Source organism: Carcharodon carcharias, chromosome 4 (genome assembly GCF_017639515.1).
Source record: "Carcharodon carcharias isolate sCarCar2 chromosome 4, sCarCar2.pri, whole genome shotgun sequence".
Lineage (NCBI taxonomy): Eukaryota > Metazoa > Chordata > Chondrichthyes > Lamniformes > Lamnidae > Carcharodon > Carcharodon carcharias.
In genome coordinates, this window is record NC_054470.1 from 100,656,043 (window position 1) to 100,683,944 (window position 27,902).

At 41.6% G+C, this 27,902-nt stretch overlaps 1 protein-coding gene across 1 annotated transcript in view; it reads right to left on the bottom strand.

The window, feature by feature from the left end:
• Window positions 1-27,902, bottom strand: part of chrna8 (cholinergic receptor, nicotinic, alpha 8) — a 266,096-nt gene that overhangs the window by 53,191 nt on the left and 185,003 nt on the right. Inside the window, exons 8-9 of the mRNA XM_041185313.1 lie at window positions 24,146-24,232; window positions 2,686-2,795 (exon numbers count right to left, since the gene is read on the bottom strand). Of these exons, the coding sequence (XP_041041247.1) occupies window positions 2,686-2,795; window positions 24,146-24,232 (197 nt within the window). The remainder of the gene's footprint in view (window positions 1-2,685; window positions 2,796-24,145; window positions 24,233-27,902) is intronic.

Below are 27,902 nucleotides of genomic sequence, written 5' to 3' on the forward strand. Positions count from 1 at the left end.
TGGATGCTAACCTGGGTTTTTTTTTTAAAGAAGATCATAAGTTTACCTTCGAACCAGCAACAAGCAGGCCTCTTCCAAGAAATCACCTGACCATATGGTATTTGAGAAGTTGTTTGTTTGTGTTGAGGACTTTACTCGATGAAAAGCTGGGAGACAAAAAAGGCAATCACATGGGAGAGGGGGGGAAAAATCTCAAGTTGTGATCCTGCTTGTTTTGAGGCAGTGTTGTTGAAGAACAAGCTGAGAAAGGAAGGCTACCTTGACTGGCTCCCTCTCTCTACCTTGCCTAAATTTGCATGTGGGTATCAACCTGTAGCCAGAGAACCCTCATTTGAGGGTAACCAGTCTGCATTTGGACTTGCAAAGCTGAGACTAGTTGGTGAGAACCCCCAGGTTTCAGTCAGGACCAGCAGCCAGTCTTCACACGAGAGAACTCCAGGTCGACAGCGTTGAGACCTCGCAGACTTTATCCTTTATTTTATAACGCCCTTCCTCTAAAACCCATCTCTGTAGAGAGACTCTGTTTGTTCTTTGTTTCCTGTGTGCATGTGTCTGTGTGTGTGCTGGGGCAATTCTTTAGGAAGAGAGAGATTTTATGCTTTCCGATTACTATTGTGTGTTAACCAGTACTTGCAACTTGATAAAAGAAGTTTTGTTTTAAAATAAATTAATCGTTCAGAGTTTTTGAAAGAAGCCTGGTCAGAGTCTTGCTTCTTCTGGGTACTGGAGGTATAGGCACACAATTAGCCATTTTGGTGAGAAAATTATACATTTAAATTAACGGTACGGCCTGCGGAGTAGTAGGGCTTGATCATTCATGCACTCCTCCCATCACAGTCGTAACAATTTGTGAGGTCAAGAGTGTTTTTCTGGTTCTTATGAGGACTATTGTATCCTCCTCTGCTATAACTCCCCATCCCCAAACCCCCACTCATTTTCCCTTGTAGCATCCTCCTGAAATCTCCTCCCAACCACTTAGCTGGAAGCTGGTCGAAGACCCAAGGCATCGTCCCAGTCTTTGTCTGCCAGTATTTGCTTTGCAACCTCTTTATGTCCTTCCTTGATGGAAAGTGAGCCAAAAACATGACAGAATCACAGAATGGCTTCAGCTCAGAAGAAGGCCAATTGTCTTGTCACGTCCATGTTCGTTGTCCAAAGGAGTAATTTACCTTGTGCCACTCCATGGCCTTCTCCCTGTAGCCTGTACATTCTTCCTTTTCAGATAATAATAAAATTTCCTCTTAAATTCCACGATTGAATCTGCCTTCATTACACTGTCAGGTAGTGAATTCCAGTTCCCAACCATTTGCTGTGTGAAAAGGTTTTCCCTTGTGTCTTCATTTTGCTAAGTACCTTAAATCTGTGTCCCCTTGTCCTCGATCCTTTCAGCAATGGGAATCATTTCTTCCTATTTACTCTGGCCAAACCCCTCATGATTTTGAATACATTTATCAAATCTCCTCTCAATTTTCTCTTCTCCAAAGACAACAGTCCCAATTGGAATTATCCCAGATTTGCATAAGTGCAGTAACAGGCGTGAAAAAAGACATTTTACAATGGCAAAGTTTCATGCCGTTTCATCCCCTTCTTGCCTCATTACCTTCTTGCGCGCACAGTTCTCAAAGCTTGTAACCCAGGACTGCTCCAGTGAAGGCATGGCCCCGAAAGCCAAGAAGAGTTCAGTGACATGACACTGGAATGGGTTTTGGAGGCCCATCGTGATGTTCTCCACCCCGGCTCTGGCCGCAGGAGGTCCAGCAATCAGGGCTTATAATGAGATGCTAAAGTATTGAAATTAGGCTCCTGACGTGCGGCAGCGTGACATGCCACCCGCCGTTGAATGGTGGATTAGATGATGATGGCGTGAAACCCATTTTTGTCATATTGTACTTCTCGCCATATTGTATACCCCCCACCTGCAATGACATCTGATGGCTACAGGGCCAGAAGATTTTGGTCAATATCTCCAATCTGTCTACCTAACTGAAGTTCCTCATCCCTGGAACTATTTTTGGTGAAATATGAAACATTCAAAATCACATGGGTTCCTGCTGTCACTCCCAGAGGCTCACCGGAGCAGTGCCGGAAGCCCACCTGGAGATAAATCTGTCATCTCCTATCTTGTTTGTGCGCATCACCTGTCGGCTGGTTCCAAAGTGACTTTGGCAGAACTAAATGAACAACTCATCCGCTAGGTCTCTTAGTTGGAGAATAGTACATGACTTAGGCCAACTAAAGCTGAGGAACAAGAAATGTACCAAAATAATTTTCCCCACTGCTTACTAAAGTTCAGACAGCATTACGACACCTTAGAGTAAGTAAAGCTCTACGCTCACTGGCGCTGATCACAAAAATGCCATTCTTCATGTGTAAGTCTTTGCGGTGAGTTACATTGGCTCAGCTGATGTTAACATACATGCACTTTCAACTGGGGTTAACGGATATAGATTAGAAATGGGAAGCCTTTTTTTGCTCTCAGATTTGGAGATGCTGAGCGCTCCCACATTACCCCAGCTAACATCCGTTAAAATTCAGCGCAGACCTGGATATCGGACATCAGTCTTTCATGATTTGTTTGACTCAACTATTCACTAAACAAGAAGAAAAATGACTGACGCTGTTTGGTATCCACTCCCATTACACACAGATTGCTGATTATTTTGCACAGTGTTTCTGATAACTTACCCACTTGGGCATTTTTCCTGCATGGGGATCATGGTGATGAAACTGAAGCACCAACACAGTGACGACCACAGACAGGCCCACGATGAACATGGTACTTGCGAAGTATCGAGCTGTAAAAACAACACAACATTTTATCAGTGTGATACTGGACTCAATGCAAGTTTCAAGTTGTTCCTTTACATTTTCCTGCTAACTTCTCTACTCCTGTTCTGAATGGATTGCCTTGTCCTGGGGCTTTGGCTTCACAAACTTTACTAATCCCTTGGCTTCTCAGCTAACTGGTGTCACATGTAACCTGAGGCAGTGAGTTACACTGGGCCATTAAATATGAAGGGCATTGTAACTGAGCCAATCCTGTCCTCACTGGATACACACGCACAGACACATTGCCTAAATGGAGACACTAGATCAAGATCAAAATGTGAATTCCACTTGATTCTATTCCCATCTTTAGTCCTGGGGCCTTGACATTAATTGTATGTTAACTCACCATAGATTGGAAACTGAAATGAGGACCTTTTAGTCGGTATGGCTTAGTGAGTGAAGCCTTTGCCCATTGGACTTGCATCTTTCATCAACAAACGGTATTAGCCATTCTGGTCTCAGTTAAAGAGTAAATATATCCTGTTGAACTACCACACAATCCTGATTCAGATTGTTATTGGAGTAAAAAAAAGTTCTTATCCTTTTCAAAACCAGTGAACCAATGGGTAACAAAAATGTTTTTTCATAGCAAAGCTGGAGAAAGAAAGACATAAATCAATGTGCTAACTGACAACCCCTCATTGTACCTTCATGATCTGAAGGCTGTATCCATTCAAATACAAATTTGATTTTTTTTCAGAAAATAATATTTTAATACACAGTATTTGACTAATTTAGTACATGACTCTAATAAATGTAGCATGCTTTGGGCCTATGATTCCCAAAACGTTCGACGATTGGGGTTTTCCTCACCTCATGCTTGGGTCTGTTGTGGACTGTTTGATCAATTTCCATTAATAGTCAAAACTCCATTATTAATGTAATATGTGAAAACTAGGATGGTAGGAGCTGAACAAGATGGACTTTGGTCCTTATTTTCTACCAGCAATTCCTATGTTCCTGTAATTTAGCACTCACTCCAAGGACTCCAAGTCTGCTACAGACCTTTAACCTGCCTCTTGTTTCCTCCAATGGTTCTTTTACCTGACACATCCAATTGGTTTTGTGTCTCATACTGGCCCTTTATCCTTGAGTTGCACCAGTTCCACATGCTCAAGTCTCTGCCCTTGGCCTGAATAAAACCTCATGGAAGATGTCCTCGGGATGCTAACTTGAATCACAATAATTGCATTGCTTTGATTTTTAAACGTAAGGTGGTATGTTAATTATTGATAAACTTTATAGTAAGATTTTACACCCACAGAGTGGTTAGAATTTGGAAATAGCTACCACAAGGAATAGTTGAAACTAATAGCATAGATTAATTTAAGGGGAAGCTCGATGAACGCATGAGAGGGAAAGGATTAGAAGGATATGCTGATGGAGTTGGATGAAGAGGACCAGGAAGAGCCTCATGTGGAACATAAACAGCATAGAATTATTGGGCCAAATGGCCTGTTTCTGTGCAATACAGTATGATATTTTATTGGATGATTATAGAAAATCCCTAGTTAGTTTAAGGTCAATCATAAACAATGGAACATCCCCCAAACCAAACCATTCCCCACATACCTCATTGTTTTTTTTAAAGCTTTTTATTGAGTTTAAAGAGAACAAAGACAAACCCAGATAAAATAAAATCTAATGTAGTTTAATAATTAGGGATATTTAATCTCACTTGCTCTTAAAATATCTGATTATTACACAATATCACACTCAAAATTTAACAAAAACATGTCATAACTAAAACAGACGACACAAATTGACAATGGAGGAGGAAAAATGGGTCTAGACTTTTCAACCCTGTATAGGATTTGGAAAGCACATGAAATGAAATGTTTTTTGGCTCATCAAATCTGTCTTTTCCACAAATCAGAAACAAAGGTGACATAATACGTAGAAGCAAAACAATAGGAGAATCAAGGAGTTAATATATAATTTCCAGAATGGTATTTCTTATAGACTTTGTCATGCAACAGGCCCTGTGGTGGCAGCAATCAGATTGGACTGTCAAAATACTGTATGTGGTCACCAAAAGTTTCAGTTCACTCCTGAATACTGTTGCTCATGTGCCAGAGCCAAAGATCATACGCTATAGCATCTACTTCTCATGTTTTCAATTATTCATGACCAAAGTCACAATCTGCAGGAAGTATTGCATATGATTCTTATTAGAATTTAATCACATACCGTCTGAGCCCTGCAACCTTCTGAGAACTCTATGTTCTTCCAATTCTGGTCTCATGAGCATCCTTGATTTTAATCACTTCACAGCCACTGGTGCCTTCTTTACCATAAGTTCTGTAATTCCTTCTCTAAACCTCTCTGCCTCTCTACTGCTTTACACTCCTTTAAGACACTGCTTAATACCTACCTCTTTGATCAAGCTTCTGCTTACCTGTCCTAACATTTCCGTATGTGGCTCGGTGTCAAAGTTTGTCTGATATATATATGTGGGTGTGTGTATATAAAGTAGATTTAAATGTCCTTATTTATCACGATTCTTCACAGCTAATTTGGATAGTTCCCGAAAAGGGACACAGGGATTGTGATGCATGGCTATTTGGTGCCCATAGATTGCAATGTAGGCAGCATGCCGATTCCGCACTGCCCGTTGATTTGAATGATTATCGCATCCAGCTAGCGCTAAGTGCTCTGTTGATTGGTTGGATGCATCAGCAAGTACTGATATTGTGAGTGGTTAGCATCACTTATAGCTAGCCTGCACTGCTTAAAATTAGCCTCTGAAAGGACAGGTGCAGTGCAGCTGGAGCAGATGCTGCCAGTTGTGCAGAATCTGACCTATTAAGCAATGAAAAATGGCACAACATCGGGGAGCAAACAGTCTCCAAGGTTTTTGGAGGGCAACTTGCTCCCTGAATAACCTGGATTGTTATGGTCTTCTACTGAGAGCCTTTGTGATCCTCCTCCTCCCTCATCCAGCAACTAGCCCTGATCTGTGTCATTTTTCAAGTCATGTCATATTCTAAAGGGTATTCCTTCTTGTGCATCCGTGTCTGGCAGCATTGATTTGTGAAGAAGCCTTGAAGTCAGCAAAAAGTCCTTCAGTGCCTGCAGCAGTCTACAACTGCCACATCACTCACTATAGACCTGTTCCATTTGAAACAACTATAGAAAGTAACCAAACACTTGTATAATCATCACAACAACCAAATCAACCAGTCAGAAACTAACCTGTAAATAATGCTGATGGGGAATCCTTCCAGCTGTTGAAAGTGTGTTCTGCTATGCAAGATTATGAGAGGGGATTATTAGCTGGAGCACTGAGTTCCAAAAATGGCCCTGCTGGCATCAAATCAGCTTTGCACACTAATTGACAATGTAATCTTCTGTCTGCTCTACACACTTCCAACATAAGTTCACTGTACGTATGCTAAAGCTCTCACCTATATAGCATCCAGTGCTAATCTCCCTAAAAGAGTGCCTGCATGCCACAAGTACCCTATTGAAGCTCCACCAGCACTTGTTGTGTACACAAAATGGGTGTCCGATTTCTCTCCCTTAATTTCTTTCACCATGATCCATATCTCTCTGAGGCCTACACTGCATGTTAGGTGTCAATTTGAGATTGTCATAGAGCATATAGACTACATATGCAATTACACCACCCATAAACAAAGGGAGTAATGTACAATCTGCAAAACTACAAATAATGTATAAAATGAAATAGACGAAAGAGTTCAGTGAAACTGAGTCTAGGGTTTGGTTCCCTCATGTATTTCAGGCAAATTTTGTAAGTTCTAATGACAGGGAAACAGACAGATCAGGAAACCATGGTATAAACTTTAACCCTCAGCATCGGGAAGTATGAGATCAACAATCCTTGACACACTCCTTCCGACGTTTCCTATCCATTGAATTCAGGTTCCCCATCATTGGCAGCAACTCTGAAAATCCCAGCTTTAGTATTCTGAATTGTGGATTCACAGAGTCGACTAGCACAAATCAGGTCCCGGGGAAGTTCTGGAACCAAAACTGAAAATATTTTGCATGCAAATCCACGCTTTGCTTTATGCCACGCATAATCCCCATTAAGGTCTGCTCAACTGAGGATCAGATTTGTGCTGAGGAGAGACTGCATTATGTTAGTGCATAGGTCACTGTTTGTTCATTAAGCACTCTCACACACCCAAATGCACATTCAACTTAGTTGTTTTACATCACTTCATCTGAAATTTGCATAAGCCAGCAAATGGAATCATGCAGTATTAATGTACAAATTAATAAAACATAAACTTTGCAAACATTACAGGATATACTGTAGTTTCAAGGCTCATGTTAACTTAGCAGCTGAGCAGTCATTACTAATCCCTTTAAAATAATTTTGGTGACTGAGGAGCAAGTTCTTGATGAACAGGATGTTTATCCTGTGATGTTTGTGTTTAATGTTTATGCTTTTTTGTAAAAGGACATTTTAGTTAAAAAGAATTGTTATATAAAAGCTGACATAAAGGTGTGCTAAGTCCTGGATGTATTGCCCTCTGGTGGAGAATAAGGAATAAAGGAACCTAAAACAAAAACAGAATTACCTGGAAAAACTCAGCAGGTCTGGCAGCATCGGTGGAGAAGAAAAAAGTTGACGTTTCGAGTCCTCATGACCCTTCGAAATAAAGGAACCTCATGTTTTTTATACATGAATTTGGAGTTCAGAAGCAGAGCGCTGTGTGTGAAAGCTTGTGGACATTTTGAAAAAGCACTTCAATCCCAGACCAGCAATTATTACCAAGAGATTCAAGTGTCACCGAAGAGAACAGCGTGTTAGTGAGTCAGTTTCCCAGCTCCTGGCTTAGTTGAGAAAATTAGCAGAACATTGTGACTTTAAAGACTACACGGAATAGGTGTTGCATGATTGCTTGGATTGTGGACTAAGAAAGAAATGAGCGTAGATTGTTAGCAGTGCAAGAATTGACACTGAAGAAAGCATTCGAGATTGCACAAATATTAGAAATGGCAGAGAAACAAGCTGGAGATTTGAAAGCGCGTTCTAACAATGCCAAAGTTAAAATTGTAAAGTCAGGGTATATTCGCTTCCAAATGTGTTACCGCTGTCATGGAATAGGGCATAATGCAGAAGCCTGTAAGTGGAAAACTGCTGATTGTCGCTACTGTGGAAAAACAACACATGCAGTGTGCATGTAGATCAAAGGTTGATCACAGTAAAGCAGTACCGCCAAGAAAAGGGTATCACGAGGAGCACACAGACAAGTCACACTTGAAAATAAACAGGAAGTTTAAAAAGACGCACTACTTGGAAACAAAATACAAAAGTAATGCAAGTCCAGGCAAGACAGAAAATGAAACTAACAGCAACAACGAGGAAAAACAATTGTATTGCATTCAGTCTGATCTGAAACTAGATGAAGGACTAAAAGTTGGTATTGCCTTAAATGGTAAAATGGTTGAAATGGAGGTTGATACTGGAAAATCTGTTTCTATTGCTTCAGAGAAGATTTTCAAGAAATGCCCAGTTGAGAAAGCCCTCCTCCAGCTTAGTACCTACACTGGTGACCCAGTGAATATACTTGGGAAAAGTTCATTCAAGCTAAATATGGAGATCAAATAGCAAGTTTGCCACTTTTCATTGTGAAAGGGGATCATCCATCACTTAAGGACAGGAACTGGCTAAAATAAATTTGGTTGGACTGAAATAAAATAAATAAACTGCATTGCAGCCCCATGTTGCAGTCCTTGTTAGACAAGCATACTGATGTCTTGAAAGAAGGTCTTGGAGTTACTAAAGACATTGAAGCCAAACTTGCTGTGAAAGCTGAAACTTCTCCAACATTCTTCAAACTACGTTCAGCTCCCTACTCAATGCGACAGGAAATTAAGCAGAAACTAGAATGACTTGAACGTTTTCAGATAATTGAGGAAGTTGATTATGCAGAGTGGCAGCTCCAATAGTCCCAGTAGGGAAGGATGATGGGTCTATCATAATATGTGGTGACTATAAAATCACCATTAATCCTTTCCTAGAAGTGAATCAATATTCTCTACCAAAAATTGAGGACTTGTTTGCTGCTCTGAATGGAGGTGAATTATTCACAAAGCTTGATCTATCACAGGCATTTTTGCAAATGCAGCTGAGTGAAGATTCTAGGAAGTATGCAACCATCAGCATACACAGAGGTCTGTATCAATAAAATGACTACCATTTGAAATAGCATGGTCACCAGCCTTATTCCAGCAGGGCGTGGACAAAATACTGCAGGGCCTCCCTGGTGTAATCTGCTTCCAAGATGACACGCTCATCGCTGGGAAAAACCTCCCAACTCATTTAGAGAACCTAGGCAGGGTCCTGTGTAGACTGGAAAAACACAGAATCTGCTGTAAAAAAAAAAATCCAAATGGTCATTCCTGAAGCCCTCAGTGGAGTACCTGGGATCTGTGATTGATGAAACTAGCCTCTCAACCTCACTCAGAAAGGTGAAGGCAGTGGCGAATGCACCACAGCCCAAAAATGTTAAGGAGCTTTGTTCGTTTTTGGGACTTGTAAATTATTATGGCAAGTTCACTTCCAGTTTGGCTACCAAGGCAGCACCACTGAATAATCTGAAGAAGAATGCAAAATGGGATTAGTCATAAATCCGTCAGGAAAGTTTCAAGAAACTCAAGCAAGAGCTTACTTCTGCTAAAGTCCTGGCACATTTCAATGAAAAGTTGCCTCTCAGCCTGCCTTGTAATGCATCTGGATATGGTGTTGGAACTGTCATCTCCCACACATTTCCTGATGGCAGTGAAAGGCCTATTGCATAAGCCTCATGCACATTCTCCAAGGTAGAACAAAATTATGCTCAAATTGAAAAGGAATCTCCTGGACTAATCTATGGAGTCAAGAAGTTCCACCAATATTTGTATGGGCGTAAATTCAAGTTAATTACAGACCACAAGCCTTTGACTGGTTGCTCAGCCTGAAGTCACAAACCCCGACACTTGCCGCTGCATGCCTACAAAGGTGGACACTGATCTTATCTGCTTACCAATACGAAATTACATTTCGCTCGACTGAGAATCACGGAAATGCGGACGCACTTTTCAAACTTCCGTTACACCACAGCTCCACAATCCAGTGAAGTGAAGTCACTGCTTTCAACGCAAACTAGATAGGCATGTTTACCTGTTAAAGCGGATCAAATTCGGTTTGCAATGCAAAGGGATTCTGTGCTGTTCAAAGTTTACCTGTACACACAGAAGGGTTGGTGTGTACCTCAAGAAGTGACTACTGAGCTTAAACCTTACTACATGCGTAGATTTGAGCTGACTTTGCAAAACGATTGTTTGTCATGGGGAATCAGAGTTGTTATTCCTCCAAAACTCCAAACACAAGTATTAGAAGAATTTTACCTCTGTCACATGGGAATCGTCAAAAAATGAAAGCATTAGTTCATCTACATGAATGGTGGCCACACCTGGACATCAAAGGCACGGTCAGCGATTGCCTTCCATGCCAAGAAATGAAGTCTTCTCCTACACCTGCCCTATTACATCTATGGCCTGACCACCCATGGCAGAGACTTCATGTGGACTTTGCCGGACAACTTCTCATGCATACATTCCTGATTGTGGCCTCATGTTATTCCCATGAATGCTTCAGCAAAGACCATTGATGCTCTTCGGAATGTGTTCACTACTTTTGGATTGCTGGAGCAGATTTTGTCTGACAGTGGCAAAAAGTTCACATCATGTGAATTTCAAACATCCCTGAAAAACCATGGGATCAAGCAGATTCTCATCTTGCCTCACCACCCATCCTCAAATGGTGAAGTGGAGTGCTTTGTTCAGGCATTCAAAACAGCCATACTGAAAGGGAGGCGGCAAACAGATTGGAAGTTGAAGCTGAGAAATTTTTGATGATGTATCAAAATACTCCATATTCAACAACAGGCGTATCTCCTGCTGAGCTGATGTTTGGAAGGCGACTGCGTACCAGAATGGATTTGCTGTGTCCGGATTTGAAAGGAAAGATTGGTTCAAGACAATTTGATCAGCAAAGGTCACATGACACAAGTAAACCAGCTCATGAGTTTAATCTGGATCAGTCTGTTTGGGTCTGAAATTACTGTGGGACACCAACGTGGCTCCTGGGAAGAATCATCAAGCGTCAAGGGCCACTGACCTATGATATTGATTCTTCTTGTGGAATCTGGAAGAGACACACTGAGCAGATTAGAGAAGCCAAATCCAATTAACCAAATTTCCAGGGGTCTCCAGTCACAGTGGAAGGTTTCTGGGAAACATCTGCTCCAGTTGGTGAAACCCGACTTGATTCAACTGACAAACCTGTAGCACCTGTAGCTGCAACTGTTGAACCTGAACAGAGGCAAATGGAACAGCAGAATCTTCCATTTCTAAGCAAACAAACTGAGATACCTAAGCCAACATTCCTCTTTAGACCAAAGCAAATCTGCAAACCACCTGACCAATGTGTTCCTGGCTAAAGGGCAAGGAAACGTAATGTTTGTGTTTAATGTTTATGCTTTTTGTAAAAGGACATGTTAGTTAAAAAGAATGGTTATATAAAAGCTGACAGTAGGGTGTGCTAAGTCCAGGATGTATTGCCCTCTGGTGGAGAATAAGGAATAAAGGAACCCTACTGTTTTTCAAACAGGAAGTTGGAGTTCAGAAGCAGATAGATGTGTGTATTCTTAATTGTTAACCAGTGACAAAATCCTTCATTACCCTTTCCAATTCTTTCATTTATTCTTTATTAAATTTGAGTTAAAATGTACAAGAACACAAGTTATAAAATATGTGAGTATATTCAGGTGATGTACAATAGATAAGTATTTTAACAAAGCAAATGACAGAGATTTGTTTCTGTTACAGAGGAATCAATGCCATTTTGAAGATTGAAAATGGCCATCTTAGATTGTGGGTTGAATTTTGTCACTGAGGAACGAGTCCCACAGCGGCCAATTAACAGGCTGCAGCTGGGTCTGCAATCCAGTTGAGGACAGCAGCCCAGCCTCCCCTATACCCCCCACTCCCCACCGTAATGCTGTCAGCCCAATCAGTGGGCCAGCAGATCTGTAGCCACAGCAATGACCAGAGCTGAGGCTGCAGCCTGAGGGAAAGGACACCTCAATAGCAAGATACCTTTGAAGGCATTACATTTTTCTGAGGAAGTCAGGGCCAAGCAGGCAGATCACAGTGACAATGGGGCAGAGGAAGAAGAGTTCCCCCTGCACAACAGGTAGTGTGCCCTCCTCACTCAGGCACAATGCCCACAGGGGCACTGGTGTAGTGTTCAGTGGTTTGATTGATCTGTGTTTGATTATGTTATTCTGGTAACTGATCCATGTACAGTGTGCTGGGTTGCTTAATTCTGAGGGTGGAGCTAGAGAGCTAAGAAAACTGAGAAGATTCTGGAAAGACCTGAGTCTCTGAGCTGCGACCATGTGTGTAGAAAATCCTGGGAGTTCTGAGATTTTTGAAAGTACTGTAAATAAACCTGTTACAGATTTAGAAGTAGAATAATTTCTGCATTATTCTGAGACAAATCAGGCATATAAGACATAAAGCAAACCGATGAATACATAACAGCTGGCAATATGCCATGGTGCTAAGAGGACATTAGGATCCCTACTTGATGCCTTTCCCAACCATATTTTCAGCCCTCCCACCTCCCAGCCCATCTCCAAAGGGCTGGGAAAATTTAGACTAATATCATTATAAATCATTTTGATGCCATGATATGATGTTTTGAGTTGCCAGTGTCACATTGTTGTTAAAGGCTGTTCCAACAGATTTGCAGACAAATTTTGATATCCACAGAGGAGACAATGCCAGCTCGTGAAATGTGTGGTGTGGCGCAGCAACCATTTAACTGAGTTGAAGTAGGTGCATTATAGTATACCCTACATCATCACCAACATGCATACCAATCATTAAAAAAATAAATTTACCAAATATGTTTTGTGGCGATACTACTCCTTTAAATAAATTACTTTTAAGAAATTGACAGAGACCTCAATAGTCCATTGCCAAGGAAACTGCATGACTTTTAAATGAAAATGTTCTGTTTCATTAGCATTGAGGAGAACTGGAATGATTAAAGAAAGGTATCTCATATTGAAATTTTCCCAAGGCACATATTCATGGAGAGGCCTTGAGGACCTCTTATTTATTTTCTTAGATTGCTGAAGTGTTAGAGCCTGGAGCTGGGGAAACAAAGTTGGCATTCATTTTTGCAGAATGATCACACATCTCTCTTCCATCATGTATTCAGTTTCACTGCCACCAAATCTGAGGGGTTTGTAGATATGCTACAGTATTCTTTACTTCCCTTTTGATGCAGTCATCACAACATTTTTAACTCTTCTACCGTATGCACACAAACCCCAAAACCTTATCGTTCATTCCAACACTCCCACAGCGCAATCAAATTAAACAAGAAGCAAGGAATCTTCCTGTTGATTAGTCCTGATAAGAGAAGTTCTGACATTCACATAAAAGGGAGCATGGACAGATTGCTAGACTAAAAGATAAAATGGTCCACTTTTTGATGCAAAATGCATTTGCAGTAACTTAGTGCTTTGTGTTTTTAAATACACCTGAAAATTGAACATCCAGTAGAAAATTTCCAATGTGCCAACTTTTATTGTCAAGCTCTCAGGTATCTGCTGTGTGCAATTCCATCAAAGAGAAACCTAACTTACTGAGCCACAGATCAGTATTTATGGTTGTGTCATCCTACGTAAGCACAGTTTTCAACATGGGTCCCTGAGTGGATGCAGAGGAAATTCATCAGACTGAAGGTTTTAGCTATAAGGTTAGGTGAAGAAGCTGGGTTTGTTCTCCTTGGAGCAAAGGCCATTGAGTGGAAATTTGATAGAGGTGTACAAGATCAGGACAGGTTTAGATAAGATAGATAAAGAAAAGCTGTTCCCATTAACTGATTGTAAAAAGACTAGGGATATGCATTTAAGATTTTGGCCAAGAGATGCAGGGGGAATGTGAGGAAAAACTTTATTTACACAGCAAATGGTGATGACCTGGAACTTGATACCTTGGAAAGTATTACTGGCAGAGACAAGCAATATTTTTATGAAGAAACTTGCACTTGAGGGAAATAAATATGCAGGGACAGAGCGGACACATGGATTGCTTTACAGAGTGATGATGGGCTGAATGGCCCCCTCCTATGCTATAATGATTCCATGACTCTAGGCTTTGTACAAAAATGAAAACACGCAAGTCCAAATTTCAACAATGACAACTTTACCTGTATAGGGTCAGCACAGAAAAATGCCCTGAGGCAATTTAAAGAGGCTTCAGGGAACATATTTGCAACACGAAGACAGGAATGATTATGAGGGCTGATCAAAAGCTCAATCAAAGAGGTATGTTTTGAGGAAGGCCTTAAAGGAATAGAGGAAGGTGGAGAGGCTGAAAACATTTCAAAACATGGGGCCTTAGCGGCTGAATGTGAAACTGCCAAACATAGGGTGAAAGATGGAGAGTGGTTGCAGAAGAGATTTGAATCATAGGAACAGAGAGTTTGGAAGATGCTGGAGGCATTGGAGGGCTTTAAACACGGGGAAGAAATTTTGGAATTTAGGGAGTTGTTGCAGATTATGAAGGAGAGGGGAGGTTAGGCTGTGGGACACATTCCTTCTAAGCTGCATTAATCCACGGGCTGGCAGCAATGAGGAATGTGCCGCAGCGGGGACAAATAATCTGTGCACAAGCAGTGTTCCCTTCAAGACGTGTGCATGTGTGGCTGCGCTGCAATCTTAAAGGAATCGTGTGCACAGTACAATAAACAAGCCATGCACCGTGAAGAGAAATTAGAGGGAACTTATAGGTAGCACATTTTGGATGAGCTGAACTTATAGGGACTGGATAAATAAATAAGTACAAGTGGAACTACATAAGTCCGGTCTAATGGAATTGGTGGAAGAGGATAGCAAAATAAATTACAGATATCACTTCAAGCATTGTTATTTCAATTGCCTTATTTTAAAGTTTCTAATAGAGGCAACAGGTGTTTAGTCCTCTCACTGCGTCAGTGACTACTGGCAGACTGTTTAACTGAGAGGTGGGGGGGGGGGGGTATTGGGTAGGACCATCACAGCCAATCAGATCTTAATATCCATAAATGTGCACTTTCTCTTCAATGCTAGGATTGTCATCTCTTCCCAAGGACCCTCAGTTTTTATCTTCTTTAGTCCAAGGACTGAGGCCAATTGTAGATTATCGTGGCTGGATTTTCTTCTTCAACATCTCCCCAAACTAGGTAGTATAGGAGCAGAAAACATAGGCAACTTGGGCGGAGAGGCCTACTCTTACATCCCCACCCTCATTCCCACCAGGATGACAGCATATTGCATTCCTTCACTGCCCTGACATATTTAAGTGATACCTGGCAATTCAGCAATTTTCCTAGATACCATCACGAATAAAATGAACCTCAGAGATCTGTGAAAGCTAATGGCAGTAACTAAAAATTGAATAAGTTGTCAGTCCCCTGTGGTAACAGCAGCAATGCCCCAAATGCATTAATTGGAATACTGGACCCCTTTCCTTCCATAAAAAACCCAGTCATTCATCTCTTGGAGGCTGTGGCTCAGTCTGAGGTAATCAATAAAAAAAGTGATGCTCCTTTTTTTGACACTTACAGTCCTTCTAAATTTTAAAAAAATATTCTTTGATTGGATGTGAGCATCACTGGCAAGGCCAGCATTTGTTGCCCATTCATAATTGCCCTGGAAGTGAGGGGCTTGCTAGGTCATTTCAGAAGCCAATTAAGAGTCAACCACATTGCTGTGGGTCTGGAATCACATTAGGCCAGACCAGGTAGAAAGGCAGATTTCTTTCCGTAAAAGAGATTATTAACCAGGTGGGCTATTGCAATAATTGATGATAGTACCATTGTCAATATTACTGAGACTAGCTTTTAATTCCAGATTGTATTAATTGAATTTAAATTCCACCAACTGCCATAATGGGATTTGAACTTGTTTCCCTAGAGCTTGGGCCTTTGGATTACTAGCCCAGTGACATAACAATTACTTTACTGTCTCCCCTTAAATTTAATTGGGCTCCATTCTCTTCTGGCATTGCATAACGTCTGGAGGCTGGGGTGGGAACTGAGGCAAGATCAAACTGACTCTAGGCAGTGCATAAACTTCCTGTCCTGACCACTTTGAGAAAATCCAACCATGAGGAACAGTGCAAACCATGCATGAAATCTGCAATATTTGTATATGTTCAGAGCTACACTATGCTATTCATAATCACCCATTCTTTATGTCACATCATTGAGGATGAAATCTGTTAAGTGATTTGTAGCTGAAATGCATTATGAATAAGCCAAATATACTTCCATCATTCGATCTGTTTTTCATTTCAGTGGCATTACGGGAAGTAATGAACACATTGCTGGTGTTCAGAATTGCAAGTCCAGGCAATGTGGACTCTCAAAGAAACTTTTGCACAATGTTATTTGACAATAAATTCAATGCATTACTAATAAATACATTCTGTTTGATAAACTCCACTCAGCCAAGAGTATGAACAGTACCTTCATTTCACAAGCACTAGTCATATGAAGCTGGACTTGCATTTCCTTCAGGAATCTCTTCAGAATCTGGGACAACTAAGCATCATCCTGCTTTTTATTATTTTAATATTTCAAGACCATTTTACTCAGAGAACCACAAATACAATTCTGAGTCACAGGAATTTTCAATTAAGTAATGCCTAATTATAATGTGTAGAGTTTCAGTCACAATGCCAAGAGAAAGTGTTTGTTATTCTAATGAGCTGGTTTCTTTGTGCCTCCCCTCCATTTATTAATTATTTTATAGTTACTCCCTCACCATGTGAGTACATTGCCAACTTATTCCAAGGCCTCTGACACTGTCTTCTCAAATGCTAAATGACTCATGTGCCTAATTTTTAAATGATTGTGCAGGCAGGACCGGAGGCAGATGGGTCTCCAACTTCCCAACTTCAAGTGGCATGCTGATCTCCCACCATGATCCTGCTGGCCATTTTCATTCTGAGATGAGCGGGAGGGGTGATAGTTACCCACCCACAAGCAACAGGTAGCTAATTACACCAATTAAATGGCCTATTAAGGCTACTCAGCAGAATCCGACACTGGCCGGCGTATGGGCCCGCAATGAGGCCACAACACATCCAGGGGTTGGGGGTGGGCACCTGGTAGCAGACCAGGAGGAGGGGAGAGCACTCCATTCACCTGATGGACCCACTCCCTCCCCAGACACACATGCACACACCCCCACCCTTGCGGCCACTAGACATCCACCAGAGGAATGGGCAAAAACACTGGCCTCACTCATGACAATTAAAAAAAAATGATTTTTCTATTGGCGAATCAGGTCTAAATGCCCTTGAGAAGGTAGGGGTGAGCCGCCTTCTTGACCGCTGCAGTCACTGTGGTATATTAGACCCACAATGCTGTCAGGAAGGGAGTTCCGGGATTGTAACCCAGTGACAGTGAAGGAACAGCTATATAGTTCCAAGTCAAGGGAGGAACTTGCAGCTGGTGGTGTTCCCATGCATCTGTTGCCCTTGTCCTTCTAGGTGGTAGAGGTCGTGGGTTTGGAAGGTGCTATTGAAGGAGCCTAGGTGAATGCAACCAACCCACTGAGTCTGTAGGATTGAGAAATTTACCCTCACAGTCCCCATTTACTTCACCTGAGCTAAGTATATAGATATCAGTCCATTTCTCAAAGACTAATGCAGTTTGTGCACCTTTTCTATAAGGTCTTTGTCTTGTTTATAAGGTACTTCTTTTAAGAATTTGCAGTCCTGTTAATGAAGGCTTAATTCTCCAAAATCTATTACTTAATTGATAACAATCGCCATTAGGGGTATGGGGAGAGAGCTGGAGTATGGCGTTGAAATAGAAGATCAGCCATGATTATATTGAATGATGGAACAGGCCCAAAGGGCCGACTGACCTACTCCTGCTTCTATTTTCTATGTTTCTGGAATCATATGAAGGGAATAATGCTGGCAGAATTAGGTCAATCTACTTTAAGGACATGGGTAAATTTTCATCCTCAACTGGGAGGATTGAGTGGGATTAGGGCAGGTGCTGAAATTTCAAAAATGTGCTTCTCAATGCACGCAAGATCCTGCAACTGCTGACCTGAAATGAAAGCTGAAGGCATCATCATTTCACATTCAAAGTGCAGTTAGTCTAGCTAATGGTTGGATTAATATCGTTTCAAGTATTCTGCATTGTTCCTTTCTGATACTTGTTTAGTCTAGTTCAGTGAACTTTTAAGTTCAGTAAGTATTTTTTTAAAACTCTCCATGTTGGTTTAATGTATTATTTACAGCACATTCCCAAAATGCTGAGACATTCTTCACAATCTCCAACTGTTTTAACTATTGCATACGATAAAGGAATATATTTAACACATTCAAATAACTGGAAACCTCTCTTCAAAAATAACTCACACCAAGACCTGTTCATCCATCACGCCTCTACTCAATTTTAACATTCCCACTCTTGTTTACAAATCCTTCCATGACTTTGCCCTCTCTATCATTATAACCTTCTCTAACACTATAACCCTCTGAGATCACTGTGCTCTCCCCGTTCTGGCCTTTTATTCATTACCGATTTTAATCGCTCCAACATTGGTTGCCGTGCCTTCAGCTGTCCAAAGGTTTGAAACTCCCTTCCTAAACCTCTCTGCCTCTCCATCCTCCTTTAATACCCTTCTTAAAACTTACCTCCATCCATCCTAATAACTCTTTGTGTGGCCCGGTGACAAATTTTGTTGGATAATGCTCCTATGAAGCACTTCGGATGTTTTACTATGTTAAAGGCGTTACATAAATGCAAGTTCTTGCTTTTGCTATGATATCTTAACTGCTCTGATGCTAAATTTAACTAAACACTCAGCTATTCTGAAAAGCATAATTATAAAAGGATTTGATCACGGTGTCACACTCTCAACATTAAACATGGACTCAGCCTAAATTCCAGCTTAGTTTCCTAAAATTGTCCATTGTTCAAAGCTCTTTCCCTTTCATCTTTGGATTCTGCCAGTTTCCCTCCATAAATTCATAGCTCCCATTTGATTTAATTTGGTATGAGACTGCATGCAAGGCTTTGAAATATTTTTTTTACTCCATACCAGCTTTTCCCCCTCATTCTCTCTCACGGAATTGTAAGTATATCTCCCATAACATTGCTCATTAGCAGTCCAGTGCCTGAAGTGTGACTTCTGATGTTTACGATATCCTATTTGCAGTCTAAATGCAACAGCAGTTCTTCATTAAGTTCACTGAAACTAATAAGTCTGAAGATAAACACAAAGGGGGGCATTTTCCCAGGCCAGAAGAGGCAGGTTTGGAGGTGAAGCAAGTTGGGAAAATTACAGGAATGTTGTTGGACCGAGATCCCAACCCCCTCCTGCCTCCTTTCAGGAACTGAGATCGGAGGGAAAATGTATTAGTTAAGCAGGTAATTAAGAGGTGTGTTTTGCATAGATTCCCTCTTTCCCAACAGGGGATAAATCCTACTGTATGTACCCAACCCGGCAGGTTGGAGAAGGCGAAAGCACAGCGGAGGGAGTTTCTCAGTGAAACTGACACACTGTGAAGTCTTTGATCATTTAAACTGAAGAGCTCCAGACATGGCCAGGTGAAAGTATAAAGCACTCCTTCTGTCAGAGTGCTATTACTGCCTGAAAAGTGATTGCCTAATGTTTGGAAGGTACTTTGTCTAACCAGCACCTCACCCACTTTCAGCTGCACTTCCTTCAGAAGTGCTGTCAGCCTTCAGAGCGGTGTGGAAGCAGATTATGTAGCTACACCTTTCACCTCCGCTGAGGATCTAGGGTAGGGGTCTTACAGCCGCTAAAGGCTCCAGCAGCAGCAGGAGCAGCCCCAATAGCATTACCAGCTGCATCTTCCTCAGCCACATGCCCCTCTATAGGGGCAGAGCAGATGGCAACTAAGATATAGCTGGAGGGAGGTGAAACCCTCAACAGAGGACAAGCTATCCCGAAATATGTGAGCACCAGTGCCTTAGGAGGCTCAGGCTCTCGTGGCAAGTTGCAGCTTACATCTTCATCCTCATGGTGCTTTCCCAGTGGACCAGGTAGACCGACGAGGTGCCTAGCATTGGAGGTGCGACCCCACCTCCTCCTCCAAATGCGCGTCTCTGCCTCTTGCCAAGTTTTGTAATCTCTTCTCATATAAGGAGGGAAAACAACGAAGTGTAAGTAGTCATAATGGCTTCTGTATGGAGGAGTTAACACAACCACTTGTGGAGGGTAACTGTGAGGCATGGGTCAACAGAATCATTGTAAGGTGTTGGTTGTCAGATGAGGATATGAGGTTTCTGCAAGGAGAGGAATATGTAAAGCTGCAAAATTCTTTGACCTAAAGAGTGCTGCACAGCATAATGCTGGGAGAGTCAGAATCTGGGGCTTGGCACCTCCAATTGATATGCCACTCACCTGTCATGTCCTTTTGAGATCCTGGATACTCCCGGCCCACTATCTCCAGGTTGGAGGGACTACACTGTTGCTGCTCTCTTCCTCTGCCACTTGCATCCATGCCTGCTTGGGTCTAGAGGCTGGCCTTTTCCTCCGATCCTTGGGAAAACTCACATCAGCATTGCTTTACTCATCCCCTCCTGTAGTTGTCCACTTTCATACAGAGGGCTGCCTGACATGTATAAATCACTTGACTGTCATACTGATCCCAAGTGCTCCAAAGGGAACAGGAATTGAGATCAGCAATGCCCACTCTATAAATGTATTTACATTTTGTGCAGCAGAACAAAGGAATTCAGTTATTTACATAATTGTATCAAATATATTTCTCCCTCTATCTTCCAGCATAGTTGTTCTTTTTTCTGATGTTGTCTAGACTGTAGCATTGCATCAAAGAGAATTTTCTCTCCACCGAAACTCCAATGTTCAGCATATTGAACAGGTGCATATTTGGTATATGGAACATAACATAAGAAACATACGAAACAGAAACAGGAGTAGACCATTCGGACCCTCGAGCTTGCTCCACCATTCAATAAGATCATGAATGATCTGATTGTGTTTCGATTTCCACATTTCCATCTTCCCCTGATAACCTTTGATTCCATTGCCTAACTAGAATCTAACTCAAAAACAGAATTACCTGGAAAAACTCAGCAGGTCTGGCAGCATCGGCGGAGAAGAAAAGAGTTGACGTTTCGAGTCCTCATGAAACTTCGACAGAACCTTGTTAGAATCTAACTCCCTCTGGCTTAAAAATATTCAATGACACCGCCTCCACCATCTTCTGAGGCAGAGAATTCCAAAGTTGCACAACCCTCTGAGAGAAAAAAAATTCTCCTCATCTCTGGCCTAAAAGAGTGATCCCCAATTTTAAAACAGTGCCCCCTAGTTATGAACTCACCCACAAGAGGAAATACCCTTTCCACGTCCACCTTGTCAAGACCATTCAGGATCTTGTATACTTCAATCAAATCACCCCTCACTCTTCTAAACTCCAGTGGAAACGAGCCCAGTCAGTCCAACCTTTCCTCATATGACAACCTACTCATTCCAGGTATCAATCTAGTAAACCTTCCCTGAACTGCCTTCAACACATTTACATCCTTCCTTAAATAAGGAAACCAAAACTGCACACAGTATTCGAGGCGTGGTCTCACCAATGCCCTGTGTAACTGAAGCATAACATCCTTACTGTTATGTTCAATTCCTCTCATAACAAAGGATAACATTCCATTAGCCTTCTTAAATAGGTGCTGTACCTGCATACTAACTTTTTGTGACTCCAATCTAGAACACCAATATCCCTCTGCACCTCAGAACTACGCAGCCGTTCTCCATTTAAGTAATACTCTGCTTTTTTATTCTTTCTGCCAAAGTGAACAACTTCATATTTTGTCACATTAAACTCCATTTGTTAGATCTTTACCCACTCACTCAACCTATCTACATCCATCTGAACCTCCTTACGTCCTCTCACAACATAGTTTCCGACCTACATTTGTGTCATCTGCAAATTTAGCTACCATGTCTTCACTCCCCTCATCTAAGTCATGTAAATCGTAAAAGGTTGAGGCCCCAGTACAGACCCCTGTGGACTCCACTCGTCCCATCCCACCAATCCAGAAAAGGCCCCTTTATACATTCTCTTTGATTTCTGCCAGCGAATCTCCCATCCATGCTAATATTTTACTGCCTACAACATGAGCTTTTATTTTCTGTAATAACATTTGATGTGACGTCTTATCAAATGCCTTCTGGGCCAAATACAGTACGTCTATAGGCCCCACTTTATCATCAGCACATTTTACTCCCTCAAAAAACTCCAATAGATGGGTTAAATATGATTTTTCTTTCACAAAACCATGCTGAATCTTCTCGATTACCTTGAGCTTTTCTAAGGGCCCAGATATGACCTCCTTAATGATTGACTCTAATAACTTCCCCATGACAGATGTCAAGCTAAATGGCCTATAGTTTCCTGTTTTCTGCCTCGTCCCTTCTTGAATAGGGGGTTATATTTGCTAATTTCCAGTTGGATGGAACCTTTCCAGAATCTAGGGAATTTTGGAAAATTAACACCAGTGCATCTACTACCTCATTAGCCACCTCTTTTAAGACCCTAGGATATAGTCCATCAGGACCCGGAGACTTGTCAGCCTGCAGCTCCATCAGTTTGCTCAGTACCGTTTCCCTAGTGATAGTAATTTCACCAGGTTCCTCTCTCCTGTTCACCTCAGCGCCAAGTCCCAGTAAGATAAGCTGCTCCGCAATCCCCAATCTTTATTTAGAGGTGCTCCTCAGCTCCCAACTGTCTCCCGCAGCTCCGCATCGACTCCAAGAAAGGTAGACTGCTCTACAATCCCTGGTCTTTATTTATTGGTGCTCCTCAGTTTCCAACTGTCTCCTGCAGCTCTGTGCCGACTCCTGGCAAGGTTGGCTCTGGGACCAGTGATTGAAATCAGCTTCAAAACATCTCATCAACATTTCCTGTCAACGTTGATATTTGTCACCCATGGTAAACAAAAGAAATGTCATCCCAAACAATAGATTTAAATTACTACAGTTATTGAATATATTAATCTACCTTTTTAATTTTTTCCACTGTTTGAACCATGTAAATTTATTTTGTGGTTATGTGAATAGTTACCCTCTGGGTATTTTAGCTTCACCAGGATGCAAACTACAAACCCTACAACACATCTGTCCCCTTGCCTTCCCTCTGTGCTCCTCTATCCTGCCATGTGCGCAGGCATGCCCACACAACAGAAATTGTATACTGCTGAAAAGAGAGACATATTGCCGGAGTTTTTCATGCACTCATCAGGACAAATGCAAGAATGCCAAATTTCAAATGATCACAAAAATTTATACTACTGGAGAGAAGGGGTGCTGATTGATTGGCAAGTCGACTCTGATTGGCCAAAATGCTGCCATAGAGAAAGCGGGAAACTATAGGCTCCCCATGCCTCTGGGTAATGCAAAAAAAGGGGCAAGGCTTGAATAATATCTGTTTTGTTTGCAGAGAAGGGAAATTATCAACGACAGCTGAATATCCCTGGACCAAATTAAATTACTGCCCATGGAATTGAAGAAATCTAAGAATATAACAGGTCTAACATATGGAAAATGAATTATAAGAATTTCCACCATTAAAGACCTACATCTTGATTTTAACTTGGGGCGAGGACTGTGTGGACAATGATCAATGCGATTCACCAGGAAACATTCCATAGCACATCTCTTTGGCATTCTACCACACACCATCACTTGACTGCCTGGAAATACTGCAATTTTATTTCCAATCCATCCTCAAATTTGTGTGTTTCCATTATTTTAATTTTGCAGTGCTCATTCGGATAATTTGCTTTATGGGAGATCATCATTCTAAATGTTGGAAATCTTATTGGAGCAACACCAGCTTCAGAAAACAAAGTGAAACCTATTAAGAACGACCCAGATGAAATGGTTCAGCTTGCACATAAAAAACTAATATTAAACGTTAAATCTTTAATCTGCTGTAGTTATGTACAAGCACTTGAGATTTCTGTTAGTAACATGTAGAATCTGCTATATCTTTGCAAAATATGCCAATATGTGTGAAATCCTGCATTTTGTTTTTTTTTAAGATACTTAAACCCAAGTTCAATTTCAAAAATTCTTAACTTTCCCCTTTTTAAAACAGCAGTAGGGTTGAACTCACAGTTCCTTGCCTTTGCAATCTTTTAATCTGAATTGACAAATTATAGATCTATTCTACTTACCAATGCCGTACAGGTAGCCTTAAGACTGGACACACTTACCAATCAATGGGACAGAGTCAGATGTTGCTGGCATTATCTCTGCCACAAGCAGCATAAATACTGTTAAGGATAACAGCACAGTGATCCCTGTAGGACAGAAAATAAGTGAAGATGAAATAGTATAGCAGTCATAAGTTACACAGCCTAGTCCAAACAATAGTATTAATATGTTTCCTTGAAATAATAGCTAAAACAACCATCTCAGCACTCTTTGCGTCAGGTGAGCTGCAGGTGATAGACTAGGGCAGGGGTGGGGAACCTTTCTCTTATCACAGGCCATTCACACATAGACATAATCAGTCATAAAAATCAACTTAATTGAGAATATAGAAACATTCGACTCACCCGCTGTTTTAATGTCCTGGCTGAATTTGAATATTATATTGTTAAATATTATTGTAGTAATTTAGCTGACGCTTTTAGCTGAAGCAAATTCGTAACAATGATGATAAATGCTATTTCGAAGACTCTACTGTCATAGGTCTATATTTTTAGAAAAACTTGCTGCGGGTCGGATGGAATTGAACAATGGGCCAGATCCAGCCTACGGGCCCCCTGTCCCTGGACTAGGACATAGAAACATAGGAAGATAAGAAATAAGAGCAGGCGTAGGCCATTTTACCCCTGAGTCTGCTCCTCATGGCTGATTTGATTGTGGCCTTAACTCCACTTCCCTGCCTCCCCAATCACCTGTGAATACCTAATAGATCAAAAATCTACCTAGCTCAGCCTCCACTATATTGAATGATCCAGCCACTCGGGTAAAGAATTCCGAAGAGTAACAACCCACAGAGAGAAGAAATTCCTTCTCATCCCTGTCTTAAATGGGAGAACTCTTATTTTAATCTGTGCAGCCTAGTTCTAGATTACCCCAGGGGGGAAAAAATTGGTCTGGATTTTATGCCCCCCCCCCCCCCCCCCAATCCCCCCACCACCAAACCGGGCATGTTTTCAGTGGGATGGTGGCACGTAAAATATGATAGTGGGTAGCCCACTCCTTTCCTGCCCACCTGTGAGCTGTTCCCCAAAACATGATGGCAGGGAGTGGTGGGGGTGGGCGCTGAAATTGGCAGCCTGCATGCCATTTTTAAAAAGCCAATGGACCCATATATTGCATGCCCATGCCATTATATGGTTAAAAGACATGAAGGATGGGGGGGTTATGTCCTTTGGGGTGTGTCCTCTGCACAACAGGGACACCCACCCCATAGATGTAGATGTTAGCCCCCACTTTGTTCCCTCCTGGCTCCAAAACCTGCGCTCTCCTGCAATGCATCACCCCACTCCTTAGTTTGCCTGATCCCTTTCTGCCCTAAAAGCCCAGGATTCATCTCACTCCCGATGCCATTGATTTTCCTTGTGGGTCTCCTTGCAGTCCCAGCAATGCCCACTGCTGAGTTCTGGCACTGCTGGAGCTGTTGGCCAATCAGATTGGCCAGCAGCTCTCAAGGGCACAATATCCTCCCACTGAGGGGTGCAAGTCCGACCCGCACCTGCTTAAGGGTTCCGGCAGAGTGTTATTATTGCAGGGTGGCCCTGTTGAGGGGCAGTCAGTGGTGCATCCCCCCCCCCCCCACCCCCCCCAACCAACCAACCAACCAACCAACCAACCAACAACAATCGCCATAAAAATTCAGCCCATCCTCTCAGCATTTAGCCGGCCACACCAGAATCTTATTTGTTTCACTAAAATCACCTCTTGATTATTCTAAACTCCAATGAGTATAGGCCCAACCTGCTCAACCTTTCCTCATAAAACAACTCCTTTATCCTAGGAATCAACTTAGTGAACTTTCTTTGAACTGCTCCAATGCAGGTATATCCCTTCTTAAATACGGAGACCAAAACTATATGCAGTAGTCCAAGTGTGGTCTCATTGATGCCCTATACAACTGTAACAAGACTCCCCTGCTATTATACTCCATCACCTTGCAATAAAGATAGACATTCCATTTGTCTTCCTAATTACTTGCTGCACCTGTACGCAAACTTTTGTGATTCATGTGTGAGGACACTCAGATGCTACAGTGTCTCTCCCCTGAAATATGATTTTGCTTTTCTATTCTTCCTGCCAAAGTGGATATTTTTCTACATTATACCCCAGCTGCTAAATTCGTGCCCACTCACTTAACTGATCAATATCCCTTTGCAGAATCTTTGTGTCCTTCTCAGAAATTGCTTTCCTAACTATCTATCTTTGTATCATCAGCAAATTTGGCTACAATACATCAGTCCCTTCATCCAAATCATTAATATAGATCATAAATAGTTTCGGGCCCAGCAATGATTCCCTGTGGCACTCTGCTAGTTATAGTTTGCCAACCTAAAAATGATCCATTTACCCTGACTCTCTGTTTCCTGTTAGTTATCCAATCCTCTATCCACGCCAATACATCACCCCAACACCATGAGCTTTTATCTTTAATGTGGCACCTTATTGAAATGCTTTTTGGAAATCCAAATAGTCTAAATCTAGTAGTTCTCCTTTTATCCACCCGGCTTGTTACATCCTGAAAGAACTCTTAAGAAATTTGTCAAAAAATGATTTCATTTTCATAAAACCATGTTGATTCTGCTTGATTACGTTATAATTTTCTGAATGTCCTGCTGCTACCTCTTTAATAATGGATTTTGGTATTTTCCCAATGACAGATGTTAGGCTAACTGACCTCCAGTTTCCTGCTTTCTGTCTCCCTCCTTTCTTTAATAGAGGTGTTATATTTGTGGTTTTCCAAACAGCTGGAAACCAATGCATCGATTGTCTCTGCAGCCGCTTCTTTTAGGACACTAGGTTGCAGGCCATCAGGTCCAGTCTCAACTTTAGTGTCATTAGTTTGCCTAGAATTTTTTCTCCAGTGATAGTGATTGTTTTAAGTTCAAGCCTCCCTTTTGCCCCTTGATTTTCTGCTATTCTTGGGAAGATTGTTGTGTTTTCTACCATGGAAACAGGTACAAGGAATTTGTTCAAGGTGTCTGCCATTTCCTTGTTTCAAATGATTAATTTCCCAGCTTCCTCCTTTAAGGTACCAACATTTACTTCAGCCACTATCTTTTTTATACATCTGTCGATCATCTTACTTTTTTATATATTACTTGCCAGCTTACTCCCATATTTTAAATTCTACCCTTTCATTATTTTATTAGCCTGCTTTCTAAAATTTTCCCAATCTTCTGGCCTGTCAGAACCAAGATCTTCATAGCATTGTACGTTTTTTCCTTCAATTTGACACCATCCTTAATTTCTTTAGTTAGCCACAGATGTTGCATTCTTATCATAGTCTTCCTCTCTCAATGGAATATATCTTTGTTGAGAGTCCCCTTAAATGCCTGCCACAGCTTATTTACCATCTTACCTATTAGTCTGTTTTCCCAGTCCATTGTAGCCAACTCTTAGCATGCAGCATGTCCGCAACCAGGGACCTCAAATTTGAGGAAGACCTGATGGTGGCCACTTAAGTGCTTGAAGGGCCCTTGATTCTATTGGGCCTCCCCCATGGAATTGACTGAGGTTCCCTGCCTGTTTTATGACTGGTGGCTGAAACCTTTGTTACCTCCATAAGATTCCACCCTGCGTCTCTGTAACGGCTATCATTATCAAATGTATTTATTTCTATTTGTACTATCAAGTCAATTGTCATGAATGCTGCTCATATTCAGATAATGAGCCTTTAGTTCTGTCTTTTTATCATTTTTCCCTACTCTGACCTGATTTGCTGGTGCATTCTTATGTTTGTACGCTCTGTCCCTTCCCGTCACA